The sequence below is a fragment of the Chondrus crispus genome, genomic scaffold (genome assembly GCF_000350225.1).
Source record: "Chondrus crispus Stackhouse genomic scaffold, scaffold_221, whole genome shotgun sequence".
Taxonomy (NCBI): Eukaryota; Rhodophyta; class Florideophyceae; order Gigartinales; family Gigartinaceae; genus Chondrus; species Chondrus crispus.
In genome coordinates, this window is record NW_005179097.1 from 16303 (window position 1) to 26419 (window position 10117).

A 10117-nucleotide genomic window follows, 5' to 3' on the forward strand; every position below is an offset into this window, starting at 1 on the left:
CCCCCCCCCCCCTACAATCCCCCGTTCCATATCACCGCGTTCTACACGCGTGTACATCCCAACCATCCCCACCCCCTTCCCCCATGCCTTCCCTCCATGCGTGTAGCTTGCGCTGCGACAACCCGAGTGGCAACCAGCCCCCCACAGCCCCACCATCACCTTTCCACTGATATCGCACAGACAACAACCCAACGTTGCATTCTCGAGCCATCCCAGCCCCCATCCCCCTTCCAACTCCCCACTGGAGACCGCCAGCACAAGGCTCGCCTTTTAAGAGGCCCCCCCTCCTACGCCTTTCCCTCAATGCAGTCGACCGCTCTTGCCTCCACACATCTGCCACCCCTTTCGCCACCCCCCGCTACGTGAACCCCCCGAACAGAGCCCCCCGAACCTTCCCCATCCTTCTTTTCTTCAAAGCCAACCCCCTTCCATCCTTTTCCTTGAGCCTCGATACTCTTCCAAGCTTCTCTCCTCGTCTACAAACGTACCCCGACCTGCCCCAAGCTCCCCCTCACTTCCCTCCCTCCGCCCCAACTTACCTTATATCTACTCCTATTCACTACATTCGATCTCCCCGAGCTCACCATCTCTATCTACCACCATGATTATCCTCCCCGAGCTCAAGGTCTTCATCCAGAAGCTTGATCATACTGTCGCCGTCGAGAACCTCAAGGTCCTCTGCCTTCCTCCCGTACCCACCCTCGACGACTTGCGCGCAAAGCTTCAAGATGGACCGCTCGGCGAAGTCGAGCGCGACATCTTCTTCCCCAACTGGACAAACTCCGTCCACGTGCTGCTTGAACCTCCGACGGACCAAACACCCTCGTGCCAGCACCTCGACGACCACAAGATAACCGTCACAGACTCTGAGCAACTGCAGCAACTTCTCAAGAAGGAAGAGGATAACAAGGCCTCGTTTGCACTCATCTTGCAAGAGTGTCGCAGCAAGAGGTACACAAGGAAGAAAGACTTGCACACCCTCCCGTTCGATACCTCTCCGGTGTCAACCCCGGTGTCGTCCAACCCGTCGTCCCCGAAGAGTCAGAATTCCGCCCCGAACATCAAGGCGCAGCGCCACTCACCGAAATCCAGCAATTATGCCAAGCACCAGCAGATGCACCACACCCCGGTCCAATATGAGCCCGCCGCCTATTACTATGAGCAATATATTCCACTCCCGACCCTCATTCCTCAACCTTACATCTCGCAGGGATACCCGCTTCCTGTTAATATGCTCTTCCCCAGCTACTTCTCGCCGCCACAGTACGTGCAACCGTGTTACCCAGCTTATTACACACAGATGTAATCTGGGCCAGATTCATGCTTTCGTGATCGTACGGAGGCTTGGAAGCCCTCCAGGGCATATACAGTAGTGGGTACGACACAAGAAAGGAGGAAATCAAGATGCAAGTACTAATAACTGGTAGAAATAACTTCTTTTCGATTCTTTTTGAGCTCTACTTGCGAGCCAACCTCTTTTCTTCTACAAAGAAAGGTGCTTGTAGCATATAAACAGTTTTGTCGGCCCATTTGTTGCATATTATTAGGTATGCTACTGGAATGCCCTCTTATGGCTCTGCATCCTTCGGACATGAAAGTTTGTCTGAGGCCCCGGCAGTTTTGACACAGAGATCAGTTGACTGCAACTGGATATTTATTTCCGCCGCCGGGCCTGCCGTGCTTCAATATTCCAGAAGCGTAATAGCAGTACAAGTATTAGCGTGGAGCACGGGGATGTGTGTTTCAGATTTTAACCCGCAGCATTGCTGGATCCACGTAGTAACGGGCCCAGAAAGCAACCTTGAAAATTCTCCGTGACAACGTACAGTGCAGCGAGCGAGCATCGAATACAGTAACATTACGGAGGTTATTTGCATTGCCGCTGAGCCGTGATGTCAAAAACAGGCATCGTCTCGCACTGTGTGTGCACAGAATACAAGCTAAAACGCCTACTACAGAGGTAACAATATTTTGGCCTAGCTTCAGAGGAGGGAATCATATCATTCCATCTACACATACCTTTTGATCTGGCTCTTTTTTTTTTGTTCACTTGATCTATGATTCCACCCTGACGAATTTTGAAGTCTTCAGTTGCGCGGTACGACAGGAAATTATGGAAGTACGCTGTACTTAATGACTTGGTTGGGTGCGTTGGGGCCCATTTCTCCTCCTTCATACTATACATATTCAAATCGAACTTCCCATCTACTGCACTGTGCTGTACAGTACATACATGGTCTGACCAGACATCCTTGGGTAGATGGGCGTATTCGCATTTCATGCGACAAAATAGCAAGTCCTGTACATTCCTTTTGCCAGACTATCATTCATGACAGGGAAATTGCCCTCTTGATCCAATATGATATTGACTTTATTTCTTTGAAACATAGGAGATGCTATTATCATCTACCATTATTATGTACCAACTGGACGTCGAAGGCCGTTGGGTCTTCTGAGGCAATGTAAGAGTTTCTAGCTAGAAACACGAGCAAAGTTACTGCAGGGAAACTATGCCCTCTCAGCGACCTGCCTTGTGGTTAAGGCTATTTTTACAACTCGAGCATTCGCACGAGTGGATCTGAGTCTGGTGCTACCTGTGTCAAATGCTTTGGTGGTTTGAATCCTTCGCCAAGGTGAACATCTGCAAACCTGGCAAGCGTATCCCCCATCAATGCTTCTATCTTAAAGTCAAGAATATCATCAGCCCTAGTGGGCCCAAAATTGATACATGCCAAAAATGCGCCCTTCTCCTTGACGATTCGGACCAGCCTATACGCCGACAGCGGCCGTACAGTGGACCCGACGATCAGCATAGCGTCGCTATCGCTCGCAATCTTCTTTGCCTCTTCTGTCACATCACCCGGCACTTGGCCACCATGAAACACCAGCGACGGTATGAGCATGTCCTCCCCGCACGCCCTGCACACCGGCACGCGAAATCGCCTCACTAGCTCCCCATTTAAATCAGCATCCCCGTCTGGACGAAACTCGTACGTCCCCAACTCTTGCGACCAGGTGTCGTTGAGCTCGATTAGCTTATTTTGAAACGCAGAACGACGCTCCGTCTCACCACAGCTCCGGCAAACAACGTCATGAATGGTGCCATGCAACTCTAGCAGACACCCGGTCGGGGTGCCACCCAGCTGAAGCAGGCCGTCGACATTCTGGGTAATATGTCTATGAAAGTTGTGACCGCCGTTGGTGTGGAGCGCCGCTAGCGCGTGATGCGCAAGATTTGGGGCGGCCTGCGAGAGGACGGGGTAGCCGACGAACGAGCGGGCCCAGTATCGCCGGCGCACGGAAGCCTGCGAGACAAACTCGTAATGGTTGATTGGGGGCCGGGCGGGTTTGGCCTTTCCGGGGGAGCGGTAGTCGCCAAGGCCGGACTCGGTGCTGATGCCGGCGCCAGAGAGGATGGTGATGCGAGAAAACTGAGACAGCAGCGAAGAGAGCGTGCGGATGTCGGCATCAAGAGCCTGGCCGGCGCCCGCGGGGAGCTGCGGCTTCAGCCGGGCGAAGGGATGCGGTGGCATGGGGGGAGCGGAGAAGCTGCGCGGGGGATGAGGCGATGGTAGGGGACTGCGTGGGGGACGAGCATGGTAATGATGGTCTGCAGATGCACCACCAAGAAACGATTTGATGGCTGGATCTGAGACCACATGCAGCGAGAGGAGAGCGACATAGAGGTGCAAGTATGATGTCGCCTCACTGCAAGTGGCCAATCAAGGTCCGGATTCCAAATATGCAAATACATTAGCGAAAAATGCTTTTAGTGATTCCCGCTTCCCGCTACTACACAACATTTGAAAATTTAAACCGTCAGGTAATCGCTACTTGAATTCAAATCGTCATTCTCAATGATATCGCTTCCCCTAATTTGCTCGCCCATCCCCCCCAACCTCGCCTGTATCAACAACAAATTCTCCCTCTCGCTTCTTGCTGCTCCTCGCTCACTCAAACGACCCTCTCCCCTCCCCATTCCCTCCTCCCCCCCTCCCCCGCCCCCCCTCATTCGCCATGCGTCCGCCAAAACCACCCGCGTCCGAAGCCCAGGTCGACCAGTTGGTCCGCACCGCCTTCAACGACGCCCAACGCACGACCTCCGCCCACCGTCGCTCCACCAAGCTTCTTCTCTCCGCCTTCACGGCCTCCCCCGCCGCCTTCTTCTCCTCCTTCATTCACTGTCTCAACCGCGCCCTTCTCGTCTTCTCGCGGCAGCCCGCTGTTGAGCGATTCATCTCCTTCGTTGCGTTATTCACAGCAAATGCAGACACTGCCGACGGCAACTTCCGTGCCGCAGTCCTCGCATACCTTCTCGAACAGATGAATGCCACTGCCCCGGCCGTCCGGTTCCGCTCCGTTCAACTGCTTGCCGCTACCCTCAACGCCCTGCCGGAGGATGCTGAGATCTCAGAAGAGCTGTGGGAGCCGTTGCAGATCGCCATTCTTTCCCGTGCCTATGACCGTGTTCCGCGAGTCAGGGCTGCAGCCGCGGCCGCCTTGTGCCGTTTGCAGATCACTGGCAACCCAACCGATGATCCTTTCGCCGCCCGCCTTGTCAAGATGGTGTCAGAGGACTCCTCCGCGGCAGTACGGAAAGCCGCTTTGCAAGCTGTCGCGCTGTCGGAAAAGACCATACCAGTTGTCTCCAACCGCACAAAGGATATTCGTGCCGATGTGCGTCGCGTCGCATACGAGACGCTCGCGCTCAAAGTGCAACCGACTGCTATGGAAACAGAGGATTTGTGCGCGTTATTGCATGCTGGTCTCGCTGATCGCGATGCAAGTGTCAGGAAGACGTGTACGGAGACTATGCTGCTTGCGGGCTGGCTCGACGGTGCGTGCGAGGGAAATATATTTGCGCTTTGTGAGCTACTCGGCTGTAATGATCGCGAAGAGGACGTGCTGCGTGCGCTGCGCGTGGTGTTTGCGAGTGAGAGGCATAAGACGCTCATTGACGCTGTGCAAATTGATTTAAGCGCTGTGCAGCATGCTGATGTTCTGGTGCTAAGGGCAATGGCTGACACGCAGAGGGGCGAGGCTTTCATGGATAAGTTTTTCGCGAACACTATTGAATACACGAACGTTATCCAATATTATTCGGTCGATGATTTTGCGTCCAGGCATTTGCTCGAGCTGTGTAAAAGCGTGGATATGGGGGACGAAGCGGGGAGAAAGGCTCTTGAGAATGTCGTGCGAACGGATTTTCTGTCGAGCCATCACGTCAGTGACCAAACCGTTGCTTATGCTGTCCGAGCCATGAGACGTGCTATGTTGGACGAGGAGGCTACGTTACGAATTTTGCTTGAAATTGTCCGTCAGGATATTCTGGCCGACACTATTGACGAAAACGAAGATGGGACCGATGCAGAGGCGCCTTCTGATGAAGATCGCGAGTGGAGAAACCTGAGGGCTCTGAACGTAGTGAAGGAAACACTAAGGATATGCAAGCAGGGCGAATCCAGCGCTGCAGCCTCCAATTCCCTCTGCAGAAGCCTCATGGAAGTAGCTGTAGTGCCTCAGTTGCTCTGTGTGAGGGAAGATATCCGTCAAATAGCATTGGAATGTCTAGGGCTTTTCTGCCTTCTGGACCGCTCTGGCACTGAAGCGAAGACAAATATGCCGCTCTTCATCCAAGCTAGTAAGACAGATGTGCCTTCGATTCAGGAATTGACTTCGCAGGTCCTCGTCGATTTTCTCATGGTTTTCGACTTCTCGACCGAGCAAGCGGAGCGAAATGGCGACGGTCCAGATGCGAGCTTTTCTCATATGGCCGAGATGTGCGTTGATATGCTGTCAGAAAACCTTACACATGCGGACGGGTGTATGCGTTCAATCGCTGTACAAGGGCTTTCTCGACTTCTATTCGTGCGTCGAATAACGCCAAACCCAACACTTCTTTCTCGCATGCTTATTGTGCATCATAATCCAACAACAGAGGATGATGCTCAACTGCGCCAGTGTTTGTCCGTCTTCTTTCCTGCCTTTGCGATGTCAGCGCCTGCAAACCGCCTCGGACTCGAAGATTCGTTCAAACAAACGTGCCGAATCCTGACCTCGGCACCGTCCACAAGCCCCCTCAGTACCATCCCAGTCCTTCAAGTTGCACAGTTCATTGTACATCTTACAAACGCAACATCTGCAACGAGAAAGCAAGGCATGCCATCTTCAGATGATGTCGGACGTTCCGCTGACCAAATCCATGAGCGCCTCGCAGAGACGGTGTTGCACGAAATTATCGACGCTGTTGAGAGCGATGAAATTAATATCTGTCGAACCTATGGCCGCATCTTGACCGGTTTCCGGTTGACATGTACGTCCGACAACCAGGGTCAGATTCAGATTCTTCGCAAGCTGGCTCAGTCTGCAATGGAAGAATCTGATGACAAGCGCCTCACTTTGGCCTTAAAACGTTTCAGAGATCGAATGACTGCAGTTTTAGACAAGGCTCCAGCTGTGGTGGTCCAGGAAAACGAAGCCAACTCGGGAGAGCAACTTATCGAAGGTGGCGCAGAGGTCTGTTCTCCAGAAAACGTAGAAGCAGATCATGAAGACGCTCATTCTGCAAAAGACGCAGAAGATGCAGAAGAAGAAGTCCAGGACGATGCTGACAAAAGGCACCTTTCAGGGGACGCTCACCCCAATGAGGTCATTCTGGAAGAGGCTTCCGAGGTCACTGCTCCTTCCGAAGTCACTGCTCTTTCCGAGCAGGGGTCTTCATTCGAAACAGGAAAGAAAGATGTCGCAACTCCCTCTCGGCTCTCCCTCGAATCTCGAAGCAAACCTGTCGAGGATAGCTCCGAGGCAACACCTCGAAGGCGAAGCACTCGGCTATCAAATCTACGTGATTCGATCCATACTTCTCGAACTGACGTGGATGAACCCAGTGCGGTGTCTGAGGATGGGTTTGAGACCACCAGCGAGTCAGAGTCACAGTCTGATTTCGAAGACGAGAATTATGACTACAGAAACTTTGACGAGGAGTTGCAGGATGACTTTGTTGGTGCGAAAGTGGCCTCAAATCGTGCAAGTCAGAGACGTTCAGGTAGAAGCAGAAAGTCGTTGGCGAGATAGCAATCCAGAATGTATGGGTCGCACATCTGGGGTAGAAGCGGCGCCTAGGGTGGAGTAAAATTGTTTTTATTGATAACCTTCTCTCCGCGCTGTCTCCTTATTTGATTTTCTGATGAGGTGTGCCGAAAAAGCTTTGATTCGAGACATGTAGGGGTTCGTAGAGTGGTTGTAGTCGCTAACTTGGGGATTGATGTTGACATCATTGACATCAATCTGTCAACAGAAGGGTGGGACGAACCCTTTTGTTCTGGATCACCTACCCTTCTGGTACTGTGCACTCAACTTTGCAGAGGCTGTATATTAATTTTAAATTACTGTAGTATGAGGCGATGCCAATTGATCGATGTGGGACGAGGCCACTGCGATAGAGCTTGCGTTTGAGTCTGGAAATGAAATATTTTTATATTTTCTCTGATTCATGCAAAATCAAGTTTTATTTTCCGTCTTCCAACATTGCAGCCCCAAGGTGGCTGTTTGCCACCTTGGGGCTGCAAGCCATCGCCTGTAGCCTCCTGAACTTTTCTCATCCTCCAGACATATATATATACGCTTGCGTATTCGTAATCGCAACTCTTCTCACTTGTCGCATCCCTTTTCAGCTTGGAATCATGGTTGACGACTTCGCTGCACAGGATGAAAACCTACGATTGGCGGAACTGCGCTTCAAGGCATCCCGAGGAGATGCGGAGGCTGCTGCCGCTCTGAAGAAACATCTTGTCGAACGCAAGGCATTACCATTCTACCAAATCGTAGCGACAGAATTGGTATGGATTCCTCACCCTCTTTGCGAAGAACCCTACTCTTTCGACATGCTTCCTCCGAGGTGACTGTGCTAACATTTGTTCTTTTCTTGTGTCTCCTCACCACCAGGATTGGCCGAAAGATGCCGCGCTGCAAGCAAGTCTTGAGGCCGACGTTACAAAAGAATTGGAAGAATTGGACGCAAAAGTGAAGGATGCCGAGGAAAATTCTGGTGAGTCTGAAGTACGGGAAGCCCTGCTCGCACGTGCCGAGTTTTTTGGAAGGATATTGGATCGCCCTAAAGCGGAGGAAGCGTACGAGCGCACCTTCAAGGCAACCATTGGAATCGGTCAGAAAATTGATATTGTCCTTGCCCTCATTCGTCTCGGCCTCACCGTCATGGACTTCAAGTTCATCGCCACCAACATTACCAGGGCAAAGGGTCTCGTTGAGAAAGGGGGCGATTGGGAACGGCGAAACCGGCTGAAAGTGTACGAAGCCACGTATTTAGTCTCGCGAAGGGATATCACCGGGGCTGCGACGCTGTTTTTGGACTCTTTGCAGACTTTCTCTGCGATGGAGCTCTTCGATTACAAGAAGTTTGTCTTCTACACGGTCATCACGTCGCTGGTCTCTGTGGATCGGCCGACGTTGAAGGCAAAGGTGGCAGATGCGCCAGAAATTCTCACAGTGGTCCTGGAGAACGAGAAGCTGAACAACTTTCTATCCGCGCTGATCGAGTGCGACTACAACAAGTACACGGCGACGCTTCCCGATATCCTTGACGTCATCGGCGAAGATCGGTTTATATCAGTGCACAAGAACTACATCGGACGCGAGTTGCGCGTGGTGTCGTACTCGCAGTTCTTGGCGAGCTATCAGTCGGTGACTCTCACGGCAATGTGCAGGAATTTTGGTGTGGGACCGGAATTTATGGATGGTGAGTTGTCCCGCTTTATCGCGGCGGGAAGGTTGAACTGTAAGATCGATATGGTTGGGGGGGTCGTTGAAACGACGCGGCCCGATGCGAAGAATGCTCTGTATCAGAACACCATCAAGCAGGGTGACTTGCTTCTCAACCGAGTGCAGAAACTGTCGCGAGTGATCGATATTTGATAAACTGGGTAGGCTGTCGGGTCGGGCACCGATGCAATGTTGTGAGTTGTATGTATTACCTTGCGTTAATTGCGTGACTTGGCTTGTCTGTGAGAGATATTACACGTTGAGCTTCAGAGGTTATCTGGATTTCTTTGTTATTCGTCGCTGGACAGCCATTGCTTGCTGCATGTGACGCAAACGAACACCAAAACGAGGGCTTCGTCGTTTTTCCCAACAGGACTTTGGAAGTAGACGGCTTCGCTTCCGCTGCAATCCGGGCATTTTGCACTAAAAGTCCTCGGCAGCGTAGGATCTAGACTGACATCATACGTGATACTCATCTTCTCTCTGTTTTACAAACCCAAAATGAAGCCGATGGAATAAGAAAGCAAAAATCGTCAGTACGGTCTGCGCAGCGCACGACGCGGGGCCACCTCTCCCAACCGGTGCCAATACGTACTCTGCCGTGTGAACTACCACATTCTTGTACACGGCCTCGTTCGGAACTTGGATGACCTGTACAGCGAAGCAGTTGCGGCACGAGTAGATGAGCTCCTTCTTCCCAGTGCGGCGCAGCTCCTTGGTGTTCTCGCGCGGGTAGAGCATGTTGTTGCAGTTGCTGCAAAACTTGACCGGCATTTTGGCAGGCGGCTTGCGACGTGCGCAGCGCGATGGGCTGGGGAAAGGGTCGTTTCGAGCCGCGCGCGGCTGCGCAAGGGCAATTGGGGCCTGTGGGTGTGGGGACGGGAAAGCCCTGACGGAGTATAGTCTCGAAGTGGCGCGGGTGGGGTTTGGATGACGTCTCTTGCTTGAAAGGGGAGTGAGTGCACCGGTTGTGAAGTGCATGGTTTAGTTTATTCGTGATCCGGTTTGGGAAATTTTGGCTTGTTTATTTTTTGGAAAATTCTGTTGCTGGGCAGTAGTGTTACCCAAGGTACTCGAGAGCAAAAACCTGGGGGGACGAATGCTCCTCTGCATGATGGCACCGCCTGCAAGACCTCGCCTGATCCGAGCTCGCGCACATGTCCATCCGGTTCCCTTCCCATCTCCGCGCGCTTAAACCCGGCACGGTCCCATGGCTCGCCTGCCGGCGCGCCTCTACTCGTACCCGCGATGGGGCTGTACGCAGCACCCTGGGGCGTGCTGCTCGCTCTCGCCGCAGCACCTTCCGCACGCAACGCGGCCACGGTCAGGGCTATGACTC

General features: G+C 52.6%; 6 protein-coding genes; 2 read left to right on the forward strand and 4 right to left on the reverse strand.

The window, feature by feature from the left end:
• The window catches only part of CHC_T00008775001 (Carbohydrate sulfotransferase), a 1782-nt gene extending 1626 nt beyond the window's left edge, over positions 1 to 156 (reverse strand). Inside the window, exon 1 of the mRNA XM_005715526.1 lies at positions 1 to 156. This exon is cut by the window's left edge and continues 1626 nt beyond it. Coding sequence (XP_005715583.1) covers positions 1 to 156 — 156 coding nt within the window.
• A 2393-nt stretch (positions 157 to 2549) lies between these two features.
• CHC_T00004236001 (hypothetical protein) lies at positions 2550 to 3533 on the reverse strand. The gene has a single exon (XM_005715527.1). The coding sequence runs from the start codon at positions 3531 to 3533 to the stop codon at positions 2550 to 2552; it is 984 nt and encodes a 327-aa protein (XP_005715584.1).
• Positions 3534 to 4812: 1279 nt separating this feature from the next.
• CHC_T00004237001 (hypothetical protein) lies at positions 4813 to 7074 on the forward strand. Its single transcript, XM_005715528.1, has one exon. The coding sequence runs from the start codon at positions 4813 to 4815 to the stop codon at positions 7072 to 7074; it is 2262 nt and encodes a 753-aa protein (XP_005715585.1).
• Positions 7075 to 7463: 389 nt separating this feature from the next.
• CHC_T00008527001 (hypothetical protein) lies at positions 7464 to 9049 on the forward strand. XM_005715529.1 is given in 3 exon segments: positions 7464 to 7838; positions 7945 to 8931; positions 8932 to 9049. 2 exon segments carry the CDS (start codon positions 7464 to 7466, stop codon positions 8929 to 8931), a joined length of 1362 nt encoding a protein of 453 aa, XP_005715586.1. The 3' UTR covers positions 8932 to 9049.
• Positions 9050 to 9068: 19 nt separating this feature from the next.
• Positions 9069 to 9759, reverse strand: CHC_T00004238001 (hypothetical protein). Its single transcript, XM_005715530.1, has 2 exons — positions 9374 to 9759; positions 9069 to 9261 (listed from the first exon to the last, which is right to left on the reverse strand). The coding sequence occupies exons 1-2, from the start codon at positions 9757 to 9759 to the stop codon at positions 9069 to 9071; spliced, it is 579 nt and encodes a 192-aa protein (XP_005715587.1).
• An 8-nt stretch (positions 9760 to 9767) lies between these two features.
• Positions 9768 to 9959, reverse strand: CHC_T00004239001 (hypothetical protein). Its single transcript, XM_005715531.1, has one exon. It carries the CDS (start codon positions 9957 to 9959, stop codon positions 9768 to 9770), a length of 192 nt encoding a protein of 63 aa, XP_005715588.1.
• Between the last annotated feature and the right edge of the window lie 158 nt (positions 9960 to 10117).